Source organism: Oncorhynchus clarkii, chromosome 28 (assembly GCF_045791955.1).
Source record: "Oncorhynchus clarkii lewisi isolate Uvic-CL-2024 chromosome 28, UVic_Ocla_1.0, whole genome shotgun sequence".
NCBI lineage: Eukaryota > Metazoa > Chordata > Actinopteri > Salmoniformes > Salmonidae > Oncorhynchus > Oncorhynchus clarkii.
Window position 1 is genome coordinate 33,981,711 of NC_092174.1, and position 15,978 is coordinate 33,997,688.

Sequence of the window (15,978 nt, forward strand, 5' to 3'; positions counted from 1 at the left end):
AGGTGCAATGATCTGTGAGCTGCTCTGACACCTGATGCTTAAAGTTAGTGAGGGAGATATGGGTCTCCAGCTTCAGTGATTTTTGCAATTCATTCCAGTTATTGGCAGCAGAGAACTGGAAGAAAAGGCGACCAAAGGTGGAATTGGGTTTAGGGGTGACCAGTGAAATATACCTGCTGGAGCACGTGCTACGGGTGGGTGTTGCTATGGTGACCAGTGAGCTGAGATAAGGCGGGGCTTTACCTAGACTTATAGATGACCTGGAGCCAGTGCGTTTGGCAATGAATATGAAGCGAGGGCCAGCCAACGAGAGCAAACAGGTCGCAGTGGTGGGTAGTATATGGGGCTTTGGTGACAAAACAGATGGCACTGTGATAGACTGCATCCAATTTGCTGAGTAGAGTGTTGGAGGCTATTTTGTAAATGAGTCGCCGAAGTCAAGGATCGATACGATAGTCAGTTTTACGAGGGTATTTTTGGCAGCATGAGTGAAGGATGCTTTGTTGTGAAATACATAGGAAGCCAATTCTAGATTTAATTTTGGATTGGAGATGTTTAATGTGAGTCTGGCGGGAGAGATTTCAGCCTAACCAGACACCTAGGTATTTGTAGTTGTCCACATATTCTAAGTCAGAACCGTCCAGAGTAGTGATGCTGGGCAGGCGGGCCGGTGCGGGCAGCGATCGGTTGAAGAGCATGCATTTGGTTTTACATGCATTTAAGAGTAGTTTGAGGCCACGGAAGGAGAGTTGTATGGCATTGAAGCTCGTCTGGAGGTTAGTTAGCACAGTGTCCAAAGAAGGTCCAGAAGTATACAGAATGGTGTCGTCTGTGTAGAGGTCAATTAGAAAGGCCTGCTCGCTGAAGTGTTTTAGGGAGCGTTTGACAGTGATGACCGGTGATCGTTTGACCGCAGACCCATTACGGACACAGGCAATGAGGCAGTGATCGCTGAGATCCTGTTTGAAGACAGCAGAGGTGTATTTAGAGGGCAGGTTGGTCAGGATGATATCTATGAGGGTGTCCGTGTTTACGGATTTGGGGTTGTACCTGGTAGGTTCATTGATCTTTTGTGTGAGATTGAGGGCATCTAGCTTAGATTGTAGGATGGCCGGGGTGTTAAGCATGTCCCAGTTTAGGTCACCTAACAGTACGAGCTCTGAAGATAGATGGGGGGCAATCAATTCACATATGGTGTCCAGGGCACAGCAGGTGGCTGAAGGTGGTCTATAATAAGCGGGAGCGGTGAGAGACTTGTTTCTGGACAGGTGGATTTTTAGAAGTCAAAGCTCAAAGTGCTTGGGCACAGACCTGGATAGTATGACAGAACTCTGCAGGCTAACTCCGCCCCCTTTGGCAGTTCTATCTTGTCGGGAAATGTTATAGTTAGGGATGGAAATCTCAGGATTTTTTGGTGGCCTTTCTAAGCCAGGATTCAGACACGGCTAGGACATCTGGGCTGGTAGTGTGTTACAGCAGTGAATAAAAAAAACGTAGAGAGGAGGCTTCTGATGTTAACATGCATGAAACTAAGGTTTTTACGGTTAGATTCAACAAATGAGAGTGCCTGGGGAATGGGAGTGGAGCTAAGCGCTGCAGGGCCTGGATTAACCTCTACATCACCAGAGGAACAGAGGAGGATTAGGATAAGGGTACAGCTAAAGGCTATAAGAACTGGTTGTTTAGTGCGTTCAGAACAGAGAGTGAAAGGAGCAGGTTTCTGGGAGTGGAAGAATAGATTCAAGGCATAATGTACAGACAAGGGTATGGTTGGATGTGAATACAGTGGAGGTAAACCTAGGCATTGAGTGACGATGAGAGATTTTGTCTCTAGAGATACCATTTAAACCAGGTGAGATCACCACATATGTGGGAGGTGGAACAGAAGGGCATATTGAGCAGGGCTGGAGGCTCTACAGTGAAATAAGACAATAATCACTAACCAAATCAGCAATGGACAAGGCATACTGACATTAGGGAGAGACATGCGTAGCGAGTGATCATAGGGACCAGTGAGTAGCTAGGCGAAAAGACACAGAGATTCAGACAGCTAGTGGGCCGGGGATAGCAGGCTAGCAGAAGGGCCTTAGAGGGACGTTGCGACGGAAGAGTCTGTTGTAGCCCCCTCGGACGATTACGTTGGCAGACCAGTCGTGATGGATTGGCAGGGCTCCATGTAGGCAGTAAAATGAGTCCAGGCCACTTAGCAAAATAGGTATTGTAGTCCAAGAAGTTGGCTGATGGACCTATTCAGCTAACAGTCCGATATGCTCAAGACAGCTAGCGGGCCGCGGATAGCAGGCTAGCGGATGGGCCTTCAGGGGACGTAGCGACGGAGGAGCCTTTTGAAACCTCCTCGGGCGGATTACGTCGGTTAACCAGTCGTGATGGATCAGCGGGGCTCTGTGTCGGCAGTAAAAGGGGTCCAGGTCACTTAGCAAAATAGGTATTGTAGCTCAAGAAGTGGCTGATGGACCTCTTCAGCTAGCCGAGAGATAGGCCTAGCACGAGGCTAGTTCCCGGCTAACTGGTGCTTGCTTCGGGACAGAGACGTTAGCCAGGAGTAGGCACTTGGATAGCAGCTAGCTAGCTGTGCTGATCCAGGTGAAAGGTTCAGAGCTTGCGGTAGGACGCACCGGAGATATGGAGATTTGGTGGAGAAAAAGCAGTCCGGTATGCTCTGGGTTGAATCGCGCTGTGCAGACTGGCAGGAGTTGACCGGGCTAAGGTTAGCTGATAACCGCTAGCAGTGGCTAACTGACTACTAGCTAGTAGCTAGTTAGCTGGCTAGCTTCTGTTGGGGGTTCCAGTTTGTGTTAATAGACAGACCCGCAGGCATCGGCTGTGTAGCCGAGTGATCATAGGGTCCAATGAGCAGCACTAGATGAAACAGGGAACAGTTCGGTAGTCGATTACTACGTTGAGCGAGCGGGAGACACGGCATTCAGGGAGCTAGCAGGCCAGGGCTAGCAGATGGATCATCACCAAACATCCACGACGCAGAGGCCAGTTGAGAGCACATCGGCCTAGTTACGTCAGCAGACCAGTCGTGATGGATTGGCGGGGCTCCGTGCCGACAAAGGGTCCAGGCTAATTGGCAAGAGAAGTGTTGTAGTTGGTGTACTTCGTTCGCTAGCCGGGAGATGAGCCTAGCTCGGGGCTAATTGGTGCATGATTCTGGACAAGGGCGTTAGCCACAATAGCTCCTCGGTAGTAATTAGCTAGCTGCAAAGATCTGGTGTAATGGTCCAGAGCTTGCGGCAGGAATCCGGTGATGTAGTGGAAAAAGCAGTCCCATATGCTCAGGGCTGGTATCGCGCTGTGCAGACTGGCAGGTATTATCCGGGCTATCCAGGCTAAAGCGGCAGGAGTCCGAGCTAAAGGTAAGACAGCTAGCAGAGGCTAACAATGACTAAATAGCTCGTAACTAATTAGCTGGCTAGCCTCTGATGGAGGTTCCAGTTATAAGGTCTAAAAAAATAGCTGATCCGTACCACATTGGGTGAGGCAGGTTGCAGGAATGTATATTTATTTCGAAAATTGAAAAAAAGAGATTGAAATGTATACAAAAAACTCTGAAAAGGACTATATTTACATGGGATGAAAACAAACACGTCTTACTGCTGAGCCATCTTGGATTCTTACCACCCACATACATACACACACACAGATACCATCCACATACTGAACACGCACAAATACCACCCACATACACACACAGATGTAACCCACATAACAACACAGATTATCAGCAGCAGATGAGCAGCCACAGCGGAACAAAGTCCCTCTAAAAAGTAGGCGACAAAACTCAAATAAAACTAACAAAATACAGAGATCCTCTTTTATTCCTGAGTGTGGCTGTCCCATTCCCATTTAAACTGCCTCTGTTGTCTCTATGCTCCTCCTCAGTCTCTCCCTCGTTTCCTCTCTTTTGACGTCTTCATCAACCTCGAGCATGACCCTGCTCTTTTTTAAATGTATTTTAAAAACAACTGTATTTCATTAGGGGGTAGATCAGCTTTAATATAGCAGATAGACTGTAGCGTCAATGTAGTTGTCTGCATTACTCCAATTCCCCATATATTTTTGTGGCAAATTACACACACACACACACACACACACACACACACACACACACACACACACACACACACACACACACACACACACACACACACACACACACACACACACACACACACACACACACACACACACACACAGTGTACAACAAGCTTTCTCTACCCTTAACCTTGTTCTGAACACCTCCAAAACAAAGGTCATGTGGTAGTAAGAATTAAGAAGAATGCCCCTCTCCCCACCAGTGTGATTACTACCTCTGAGGGTTGTCACCTCATACAAGTATTTACAAGTATGGCTAGAGGTACACTGTCCTTCTCTCAGCACATATCAAAACTGCAGGCTAGAATTAAATCTAGACTTGGTTTCCTCTATCGTAATCACTCCTCTTTTATCCCAGCTGCCAAGCTAACTGATTCAGATGACCATCATACCCATGTTAGATTACGGAGACATCATTTATAGATCGGCAGGTAAGGGTGATCTTGAGCGGCTAGATGTTCTTAACCATTCGGCCATCAGATTTGCCACCAATGCTCCTTATTGGACACATCACTGCATTCTATACCCCTCTATAAACTGGTCAACTCTGTATACCCGTCACAAGGCCCACTGGTTGATGCTCATTTATAAAACCTTCTTGACCTTTGTGCTGTGGACATGTTGTTGGCATGTTGTGTTGCTACCATGCTGTTTTGTCATGTGTTGCTGCCTTGTTATGTTGTCTTAGGTATCTCTTTATGAAGTGTTGTGTCTCTTGTTGTGATGTGTGTTTTGTCCTATATTTATATTGTTTGTTTTTTAAAATCCCAGGCTCCCGTCCCCGCAGGAGGCCTCTTGGCTTTTGGTAGACTGTAATTGTAAATAAGAATTTGTTCTTAACTGACTTGCCTAGTTAAATAAAGGTTAAATACAAATAAAAAATAAATACAAATATATGTCAACAGTGAAGAGGCGACTCCGGGACGCTGGCCTTCTAGGCAGAGTTGCAAAGAACAAGCCATATCTCGGACTGGCCAATAAAAATAAAAGATTAGGATGGGCAAAAGAACACAGACACTGGACAGTGGAACTCTGCCTAGAAGGCCAGCATCCCGGAGACGCCTCTTCACTGTTGACGTTGAGACTGGTTTTGGGGGTACTATTCAATGAAGCTGCCAGTTGAGGACTTGTGAGGTATCTGTTTCTCAAACTAGACACTCTAATGTACTTTCCCTCTTGCTCAGTTGTGCACCGGGGCCTCCCACTCCTCTTTCTATTCTGGTTAGAGCCTGTTTGCGCTGTTCTGTGAAGGGTGTAGTACACAGCGTTGTACGAGATCTTCAGTTTCTTGGCAGTTTCTCGCATGGAATAGCCTTAATTTCTCAGAACAAAAATAGACTGACTAGTTTCACAAGTTATTTGTTTCTGGTCATTATGAGCCTGTAATCGAACCCACAAATGCTGATGCTCCAGACACTCAACCAGTCTAAAGGCGGCCAGTTTTACTGCTTCTTTAATCAGAATAACAATTTTCAGCTGTGCTAAATAATTGCAAAATGGTTTTCTAATGTTCAATTAGCCTTTTAAAATGATCAACTTGGATTAGCTAACACAACGTGCCATTGGAACACAGGAGTGATAGTTGCTGATAATGGGCCTCTTTACGCCTATGTAGATATTCCGTTAAAAATCAGCCATTTCCAGCTACAATAGTAATTTACAACATTAACAATATCCACAGTGTATTTCTGATCAATTTGATGTTATTTTAGTGGACAAAAAAGTGCTTTCATTTAAAAAACAAGGAGATTTCTAAGTGACCCCAAACTTTTGAACGGTAGTATATACAGTATATACGTTTTACGGACACAGTATGTTTTACATTAGTTATCTAATCTGCAGAGATGAATAGACTGTATCCCCCATATATATAACATTCTATTGGTTGCAAGAATTTTATATAATAATTTACATTGAAAAGTTCTACGTTTTGAATCCGGCATAGTTTTGAGTATCAGTTCATACATAAACCATGGAATCAGTACGTTGAAAATCTCATCCCAACTATTTTTGGGTCCTTAAATGAAACTGATATCCTTTTTGATTTAAATGTTCTTTAACCAATTATAGTCTTTAATTCCGACAGACTAGTTCCCTACTTCCATTTTTGCGGTAATGTAGAACAGACATGACCCTGCTCTTAATGGGGAATGGTGGTGGTGGGGGGGGGGGGGGATTAGTATGGGGAAGCAGTTATATCAGGAGGCCATCGGTGGCATAAGGCGTCACTGACAGCCCAGCCTCCCAATTGTTGCTGTGTCGGAGCGTTAGAGGGGTTGCAGGTGAGGTACACAGGTGGGGGATAAAGATTAGGGGAGGGGGGGTAACCCTGAACCTCTTCCATGTTCACCCCTCGTGCACATCCTCTAACACTGCGACACAGCAACAATTGGGAGGCTGGGCTGTCATTAATGACTTAATCCACCAATGGCCTCCTCATAGAACTCCCTCATTCACAAACGAATCCCTTCCTCCTCTCCTCCCTCTATCTCCACCCCTCCACCTCCTTCCAACCCTCCACAAGCCTTTAGCGAGCCCACATTGAAGATTAATGCCTCCCCCTTCCCACTATCCACCTTGTATCCATCCAATGGCAGGCGAGGCTGTGAGAGAGGGCCACCTTTTGATTTCTCCCATGGGGGAGGGGGGGACTCTTTCTTCATAGCTCTCTAAAGAGCTATAAAGTATTATTCTCATTCACTGCCTCATTCTTTCCCTGTTTCTCTGTGTCCCTGTTGGTCACTAGTCCACTAATTCAGTGGTTCCTAACCTTTTTTGGTTACTGTACCACCAACTAAATTTAGCTCTGCCTGGAGTACCCCTGGAGTACCCCCTCATGTGCATTTTACCTGTAGGCCTATAGTCTCATGAGTTTTCTCAAGTGGGGCGGCAGGTAGCCTAGTGGTTAGAACGTTGGGCTAGTAACCGAAAGGTTGCAAGGTAGAATCCCTGAGCTGACAAGGTAAAAATATGTTGTTCTGCCCCTGAACAAGGCAGTTAACCCACTGTTCCTAGGCCGTCGTTGAAAATAAGAATTTGTTCATAACTGACCTGCCCAGTTAAATAAAGGTAAAATATATATATATATACATACTTTATATATTTTGTTTAAACGACCCCCTGTGTATAGGCCAAGTACCCCCATGGGTCCTAGTAGCTCTGGTTGGGAACCACTGCCTTAAGTGACATGATGGAAATGCTAAGATGTAATATTCAGTCCAGTAGGTCATTAAGTCTGAGAGTACTTTGGCACCACTAAAGTACTCCAGTCCTGAGTGGGCTGTCTTGATTTAATAGAGCGGGGGGAAAGGATATACTGTTAAAAATATCCGGTCCTTAACTTCAGATCAAAGCTGACCAAAGTCAAGGGTTTAGTTCAATCTTGTTAAAGAAAACAGCTTTCAGATGTCATTAACTCTACTATGGAGAAAGAGAGAGAGGCACAGAGAGGAAGGGAGTGGGAGAGAGAAGCTGGTGTCTGTCACATACAGAACAATTTGATATAGGTACCCCTTTCTCTACTATCACACACACATCCTCCGCTGGGTCCGCAGGCTGCGGCTATGGTCATCATAAATAAAGTTGTCAGAATAGTCACACAGCTGTATATCACTCCCTACTGAAGCATTGAGCCTCAACTGCTGTGTGTGTGTGTGTGTTTCCGTGTGTTTAATAGAGAGAGAAAGGGCGTGCTATAAAACTGTCTTCAGAACATCTGTTCCCGACAGTCTCTCCTATTTCCATGTCTCTTCCAGAGCTCAGAGCCGATGACTTAACTTTAGCTCAGTCGACTAAGTGCATACACCCAGGGTTCGATATAATTTCAAATAAAATGTGGTAATTAAATTGAAATATATGTAAATCAAATGCCTTACCCTGACAGGCTCCACCTTTCTCCTCGTATCCCGGGATACAGACACACCCACCAATGGGAACCAGCCATTCTCCATCTGCGCCACAATACATCTTAGGCTCCTCCCTTTCCTCTGATTGGTTCACACACGACCCCTTGACCTCCACTAACGAGGAAGTGTCAGCTCCAGTGTTAGTATCTGGGAAGGTTGCCAGGTTACGGATGCTGAGGGGGCAGGTCTTGTAGAAAACGCGAACTGAGATCAGAGCGATGCAGGCGCCAACATCCTGGAACGCCAGGTAGAAACCCTTCCGGGTTGTGACCTTTACATTACGCACCTCCGTGTTTAGCTTCATGATGCGATCCCCGATGTCCACCTGATCATAATAATAATATCATTAATAATTATCAATAGCCATTGCAACACAATGTTACCTCATAGTAATTTTTACACTGAAAAAACAACATCAAATCAACATACCGTCAGATCTGAAACTTTGACAGAGAGAGTAATAATGAAGCAAGAGTCCTAACCTGAGTGAAGCTCTCGTCGGCTGCCACTGTGTCGATCTTGAGGAAGTTGCTCTCTCTGATGTAGTGCTCTCTGTCATTGTTAGACTCATAGTAGTAGAGGTTGAAGGTCTCCTTGCAGGTGCCAGTGACTCCAGGCAGGCTGTTACAGTCCCGGAGGGTGAACTTGATCTCGACATAGATGCGCTGCGCACCAGACCGAGGGATCCAGTCAGTTCTAAGCCAGTTGCTCTGGCTGGGTTCCATCACGTTACACACCTGGTACGTTCTGATGGGGATGTTCTTCTCATCCATGATGCTCACCTCCTCCCACTGGCAACACACATACAAACATTCCGATTATTAGACCCCTTTTTCTCCCCAATTTCATCGTACCCAATTGGTAGTTACAGTTTTGTCTCATCGCTGCAACTCCTGTACGGACTCGGGAGAGTCGAAGGTCGAGAGCCATGCATCCTCTGAAACACAACCCAGCCAAGCCGCACTGCTTCTTGACACACTGCTTGCTTAACCCGGACGCCAGCCACACCAATGTGACGGAGGAAACACCTTACAACTGGTGACCGTGTCAGCGTGCATTGCGCCCGGCCCACCAAAGTAGTCACTAGAGAGCGATGGGACAAGGACATCCCTGCCGACCAAATCCTCCCTTAACCCAGACGACGCTGGGCCAATTGTGCACCGTCCCATGGGTCTCCTGGTTGCGGCTGGCTGCGACGGAGCCTGGACTCAAACCAGGATCTCCAGTGGCAAAGCTAGCAATTGTGATGCAGTGCCTTAGACCACTGCGCCACTCGGGAGGCCCCAACATAATTTAGAATCATTAATTCGCTTCAGTGACTACAAAACCTTCCACGCTTTTATCTTGGATAGTTTATCAAGGACGTTGTATGGAGCTGTATGGTGAACTCTTCTAACTATGTGTAATTGGCATCTTATTACCATGTAATAATAATGTGTCTTCACCCTACTGGTGAGAGCTTTAGATGTAGCAAGCCAGACAGTGGTGTTCAATGGGATCTGGTCATAAAGCTGTAAACTGGCCCCGACTGTGATGTGAAGACGGGAGTGTGAGTGTGTGTCTGTGGAGGGGTAGGGGGGGGGGTTCTGGCAATCAAAGGGCTCAGTGCATGGGGACCAGGACCTTGTCAATCAAGCAGTTCAGTAAAATAAAATGAACCAAGGGAGACTGGAAAGGAGTCTGGAGAGAAATTCAGTTCACCAATAACTTAAACCAACAAAGAGGTTGTAAAGGGAGAGTGAGAGAAAAATAGAGAAAGAGAGTGTTAGAGAGAGTAAGAGAGAGAGTTGGAGGATGCAGTAGAATGCAGTCCATCTTCACATTGTGACTAAAGTAGTCATTGTTAGATTACAGGCAACAGCCACATCGAGCTACAGGCTAGAGCTGCTGCTTTCAAGGAGCGGGAGACTATTCCGGATGCTTACCAGAAATCCCGCTATATCCCCAGACGAACCATCAAACAAGCAAAGCGTCAATACAGGATTAAGATTGAATCTTACTACACCGGCTCTGACACGGATGTGGCAGGGCTTGAAAACTATTACGGACTACAAAGGGAAACCCAGACACGAGCTGTCCAGTGACGCGAGCCTACCAGACGAGCTAAATGCCTTTGATGCTCGCTGCGAGGCAAGTAACATTGAAGCATGCACGAGAGCACCAGCTGTTCTGGATGACTGTGTAATATTGCTCTCGGTAGCCGATGTGAACAAAACCTTTAAACAGGTCAACATTCACAAAGCCGCTGGGCCATACGGATTACCAGGATGTGTACTCAAAGCATGCGAGGACCAACTGTCAAGTGTCTTCACTGACAGACATTTTCAACCTCTCCCTGACCTAGTCTGTAATACCTACATGTTTCAAGCAGACCACCATAGACCCTGTGCCCAAGGAAGCGAAGGTAATCTGCCTAAATGATTACCATCCCGTGGCCCTCACGTCGGTAGCCAAAAAGTGCTTTGAAAGGCTGGTTATGGCTCACATCAACAGCATCCTCCCTGACACCCTAGACCCACTCCAATTTGCATACAGCCACAACGGATCCACAGATGATGCAATATCAATCGCAATCCTCATTGCCCTTTCTCACCTGGACAAAAGGAACACCTATGTGAGAATGTGGTTAATTGACTTCAGCTCAGCGTTCAACACCATAGTGCCCACAAAGCTCATCACTAAGCTAAGGACTCTGGGACTAAAAACCTCCCTCTGCAACTGGATCCTGGACTTCCTGATGGGCCGCCCCCAGGTGGTAACAGTAGGCAACAACATGTCTGCCATGCTGATCCTTAACACTGGGGCCCCACATGGGTGTGTACTTAGTCCCCTCCTATATTCCCTGTTCACCTACGACTGCATGGCCAAACACGACTCAAACACCATCATTAAGTTTGCTGATGACACAACAGTGGTAGGCCTGATCACCGATGAGACGGCCTATAGGGAGGAGATCAGAGAACTGGCAGTGTAGTGCTAGGACAACAACCTCTCCTCAAGACAAAGGAGCTGATCGCGGACTACAGGAAAAGGTGGGCAGAACAGGCCCCCATTAACATCGACGGGACTGTTGTGGAGCGGGTCGAGAGTTTCAATATCCTTGGTGTCCACATCACCAACGAACTATCATGGTCCAAACACACCAAGACAGTCGTGAAGAGGGCACGACAAAACCTTTTCCCCCTCAGGAGACTGAAAAGATTTGGCATGGATCCCCAGATCCTCAAAAGGTTCTACAGCTGCACCATCGAGAGTATCCTGACCGGTTGCATCACCGCCTGGTATGGCAACTGCTCTGCATCTGACCGTAAGGCGTTACAGAGGGTAGTGTGAACGAGGAATGCCCTTAAAATTGTCAGACTCCAGTCACCCAAGTTATAGACTGTTTTCTCTGCTTTCGCACGGCAAGTGGTACCGGAGCGCCAAGTCTCGGACCAAAATGCTTCTCAACAGTTTCTACCCCCAAGCCATTAGACAGCTTATAATTCATAAAAATCGCCACCGGACAATTTACATTGACCCCCCCCCCCGTACACTGCTGCTACTCGCTGTTTGTTTGTTACCTTTGCATAGTCACTTTGCCCCCACCTACATTTACAGATTACCTCAACTACCGTTAGCCTCGTTATTGTTATTCTTATTGTGTTACTCTATATTATTACTTTTTATTTTAGCCTACTTGGTAAATACTTTCTTCTTCTTGAACTGCACTGTTGGTTAAGTGCCTGTAAGTAAGCATTTCACGGTAAAGTCTACACTTGTTGTATTCGGTGCATGTGGAAAATAAAGTTTGATTTGATGTAGGTAAGTCCTCACTCACCCCTCCTTCTGTGGGATTGGCTGCCCATTTCAGCTCCCCAGGAACTGTCCTTGTGTCCAGTAATGTCACTGAAAAACACAGTTACAGAGATAAGGAAAGTGATTTCCTATTCCCAAATCTCAATACATGGAAATTAGTCAATTTTCTGCTACTCTTGGGCTCAATAAGAGCCTATACATTTTCATACAGAAGCAGAAATTGCAATAAGATAATCATAAGAGCATAACTCAAAATGCATAAAAAGACTATCATAAATTTACTGGAACGAATGTAGATTTTGGGATACACGTTGAACATACAGTGCCTTGCGAAAGTATTCGGCCCCCTTGAACTTTGCAACCTTTTGCCACATTTCAGGCTTCAAACATAAAGATATAAAACTGTATTTTTTTTGTGAAGAATCAACAACAAGTGGGACACAATCATGAAGTGGAACGACATTTATTGGATATTTCAAACTTTTTTAACAAATCAAAAACTGAAAAATTGGGCGTGCAAAATTATTCAGCCCCCTTAAGTTAATACTTTGTAGCGCCACCTTTTGCTGCGATTACAGCTGTAAGTCGCTTGGGGTATGTCTCTATCAGTTTTGCACATCGAGAGACTGAAATTTTTTCCCATTCCTCTTTGTAAAACAGCTCGAGCTCAGTGAGGTTGGATGGAGAGCATTTGTGAACAGCAGTTTTCAGTTCTTTCCACAGATTCTCGATTGGATTCAGGTCTGGACTTTGACTTGGCCATTCTAACACCTGGATATGTTTATTTTTGAACCATTCCATTGTAGATTTTGCTTTATGTTTTGGATCATTGTCTTGTTGGAAGACAAATCTCCGTCCCAGTCTCAGGTCTTTTGCAGACTCCATCAGGTTTTCTTCCAGAATGGTCCTGTATTTGGCTGCATCCATCTTCCCATCAATATTAACCATCTTCCCTGTCCCTGCTGAAGAAAAGCAGGCCCAAACCATGATGCTGCCACCACCATGTTTGACAGTGGGGATGGTGTGTTCTGGGTGATGAGCTGTGTTGCTTTTACGCCAAACATAACATTTTGCATTGTTGCCAAAAAGTTCAATTTTGGTTTCATCTGACCAGAGCACCTTCTTCCACATGTTTGGTGTGTCTCCCAGGTGGCTTGTGGCAAACTTTAAACAACACTTTTTATGGATATCTTTAAGAAATGGCTTTCTTCTTGCCACTCTTCCATAAAGGCCAGATTTGTGCAATATACGACTGATTGTTGTCCTATGGACAGAGTCTCCCACCTCAGCTGTAGATCCCTGCAGTTCATCCAGAGTGATCATGGGCCTCTTGGCTGCATCTCTGATCAGTCTTCTCCTTGTATGAGCTGAAAGTTTAGAGGGACGGCCAGGTCTTGGTAGATTTGTAGTGGTCTGATACTCCTTCCATTTCAATATTATCGCCTGCACAGTGCTCCTTGGGATGTTTAAAGCTTGGGAAATCTTTTTGTATCCAAATCCGGCTTTAAACTTCTTCACAACAGTATCTCGGACCTGCCTGGTGTGTTCCTTGTTCTTCATGATGCTCTCTGCGCTTTTAACGGACCTCTGAGACTATCACAGTGCAGGATCATTCAGAGATCCTCACTGAACTTCTGGAGAGAGTTTGCTGCACTGAAAGTAAAGGGGCTGAATAATTTTGCACGCCCAATTTTTCAGTTTTTGATTTGTTAAAAAAGTTTGAAATATCCAATAAATGTCGTTCCACTTCATGATTGTGTCCCACTTGTTGTTGATTCTTCACAAAAAATACAGTTTTATATCTTTATGTTTGAAGCCTGAAATGTGGCAAAAGGTCGCAAAGTTCAAGGGAGCCGAATACTTTCGCAAGGCACTGTATCTTGTAGCTGGTAACTCACGACCCTGGGTTAGGATAGAAAAAAACGTAAAACATAGGCAGTAGGGTAGGCCCCGGTCACAAAACGGTGATGAAAACCGTACTGTCTGTCTGACGTTCCATTTGTGCCTCTGTTCAAATTACTACAGTCTGAAAAAGCTACGGCCTGCATGAAATTGAAATTGAGCAAAAACAAAACTGTAAAAGACTGAACCTGATAAAGAAAAATAGTGGTAAGGCTAAATCCTTTTTGAGATTATGATCATTTTAGGTTTGTTATACAATTGTTGGATAAAAGTCAAATGAAAAGAGGAAAAACTGTGCTTTCCAGTCAGCAGCAGGTTGGACAGATAAGGGACATTCCTCATTGAATATCTATCCGAGCGGATCCAACAGAACGCAGGTTGGGACTTGCTGAACCAATCGATGTGCAAACTACTCCAAATGTGTAAACCGGTTCAAATGTTATTAATAACAAATAATAAGATCTATCAATTTCCAGTAGTCGAAAAGGGACCGAAACGGACCCTCAATGAAGACACGGCGAGTAGTCTAACCAAATACTGCGGATAACCGTAACGTTACCCTCCCTAAATCCCCCAAAATACTCAAAAAACACTCCACTCCTTACCTTCGTTCGGTGGGTATACTCGAGCGGTTGAAACAACTGCAAACATCCATATCAACGCACAGGTCGTTCTGCAGAAACTCGCAGCCATTTGCGCTGTAAGGAAGAGTCTCAGTTTAGCTCCGCGCACGGACTATAGTTGCTTCGTCCCAGTGGGAGAATGAATGCGTGTGTGGGAATTACAGCCTACTCCGCGCGAGGCGAACGCTGGTGGCACAGGGCGGTCTCACGCGCCTCTGACGCATGTTGTAGGTCTCTTATCTTCTGTGCTCTCTTGCTGGCACAGCAGGCCCTTTTATGTATGTTTTTGTAACTTGTGAATTGTATGTTATGTTTGTGTAGACTATGTTGTAATGTTTTAATATGTTTACTGTTTTACTGATGTTTCTAACAAGTCACAATAGTATGACAACATCATGACGACTGCCTACCTGAGAAAGCGGTCATGACTTCACCTGCGTCAATTATTCATGATGAACCAATATGCCGTGATCATTTCGATAACAGTCGAGCTTATCAGCAAAATTATTAATTATGTGACGAATAATGTTATTTGTTTGGGACTGAATTGGACAAATGTTGCATAGAAAAGTGCTTAGAGCTTAAAACAAAAGTCGCCAACCATTCATAACCAACTACAAAATAGTTTAATATAGATGGATTTGTGTACTGTTGGCTATTGATATTCGTTATTGAACACATCAAATAGTAAGACTTATACCTCTTGTTTCTTGCTGAATAAGATGCCTCACTGAAAAGGATGGAGGAGAAACTAGAGGGAGATAGTGCCCCCTGTCGTTTGCTCATGTCTCTACCTGACGCACATCAATCTGCAGTGAGATCTGGCGTGATGGTTGTGGATCTCAATAGCCTAAGGCTGTGATATCTAAATAACAAGAACTGTGATACTATTACCATAACATGTCAGAGTGGGCTCTTGACCCAGCAACTTTGCTGTTATGGGACAAGTGCACTACTGTGCCATAAAGATCAAGGCCTCACATCGACCATACAGGGAGGCCACTGAGTCAAGCACACACCACAGCCATTATACACCCTGTTTAAAAAAAGGCAGACTCCATCCTGTGCAGGCTCTAAAAGCACAGAGGAGGTACAAAGAGAGGGGTGTGTGACCTGTCCTCCCACACATTCTCTCTCTCAATGGAGCTGCTGCACAAAGACACTCAGTAGAGGCCTGTTATAACTGAAGAGAATAGATACTGGCCTGTTTTAACTGAAGAGAATAGATACTGGTCCTTTACTATAGCCTGTTATAACTGAAGAGAATAGATACTGGTCCTTTACTATAGCCTGTTATAACTGAAGAGAATAGATACTGGTCCTTTACTATAGCCTGTTATAACTGAAGAGAATAGATACTGGTCCTTTACTATAGCCTGTTATAACTGAAGATAATAGATACTGGTCCTTTACTATAGCCTGTTATAACTGAAGAGAATAGATACTGGTCCTTTACTATAGCCTGTTTTAACTGTAGGGCATTTATCTCACCTTCCTTTGAAGTAGAGCTGGGACGATAAACCGACCATACCGATCACTTATCGCAGGCATCTTGCTGATATTGTTCATTACAATAAGTTTGCTAATATGTCTGATTGTTAATGGGACAATTGATGGCTACAACCATC

At 45.0% G+C, this 15,978-nt stretch overlaps 1 protein-coding gene across 2 annotated transcripts in view; it reads right to left on the bottom strand.

Moving 5' to 3' along the window:
- The window catches only part of LOC139386674 (ephrin type-A receptor 4-like), a 51,060-nt gene extending 36,653 nt beyond the window's left edge, over window positions 1–14,407 (bottom strand). For both annotated transcript variants that reach the window (XM_071132464.1, XM_071132463.1), the window contains exons 1-4: window positions 14,333–14,407; window positions 11,848–11,915; window positions 8,510–8,818; window positions 7,998–8,352 (exon numbers count right to left, since the gene is read on the bottom strand). In XM_071132464.1, the coding sequence (XP_070988565.1) occupies window positions 7,998–8,352; window positions 8,510–8,818; window positions 11,848–11,915; window positions 14,333–14,378 (778 nt within the window). In that variant the 5' untranslated portion in view covers window positions 14,379–14,407. The remainder of the gene's footprint in view (window positions 1–7,997; window positions 8,353–8,509; window positions 8,819–11,847; window positions 11,916–14,332) is intronic.
- Between the last annotated feature and the right edge of the window lie 1,571 nt (window positions 14,408–15,978).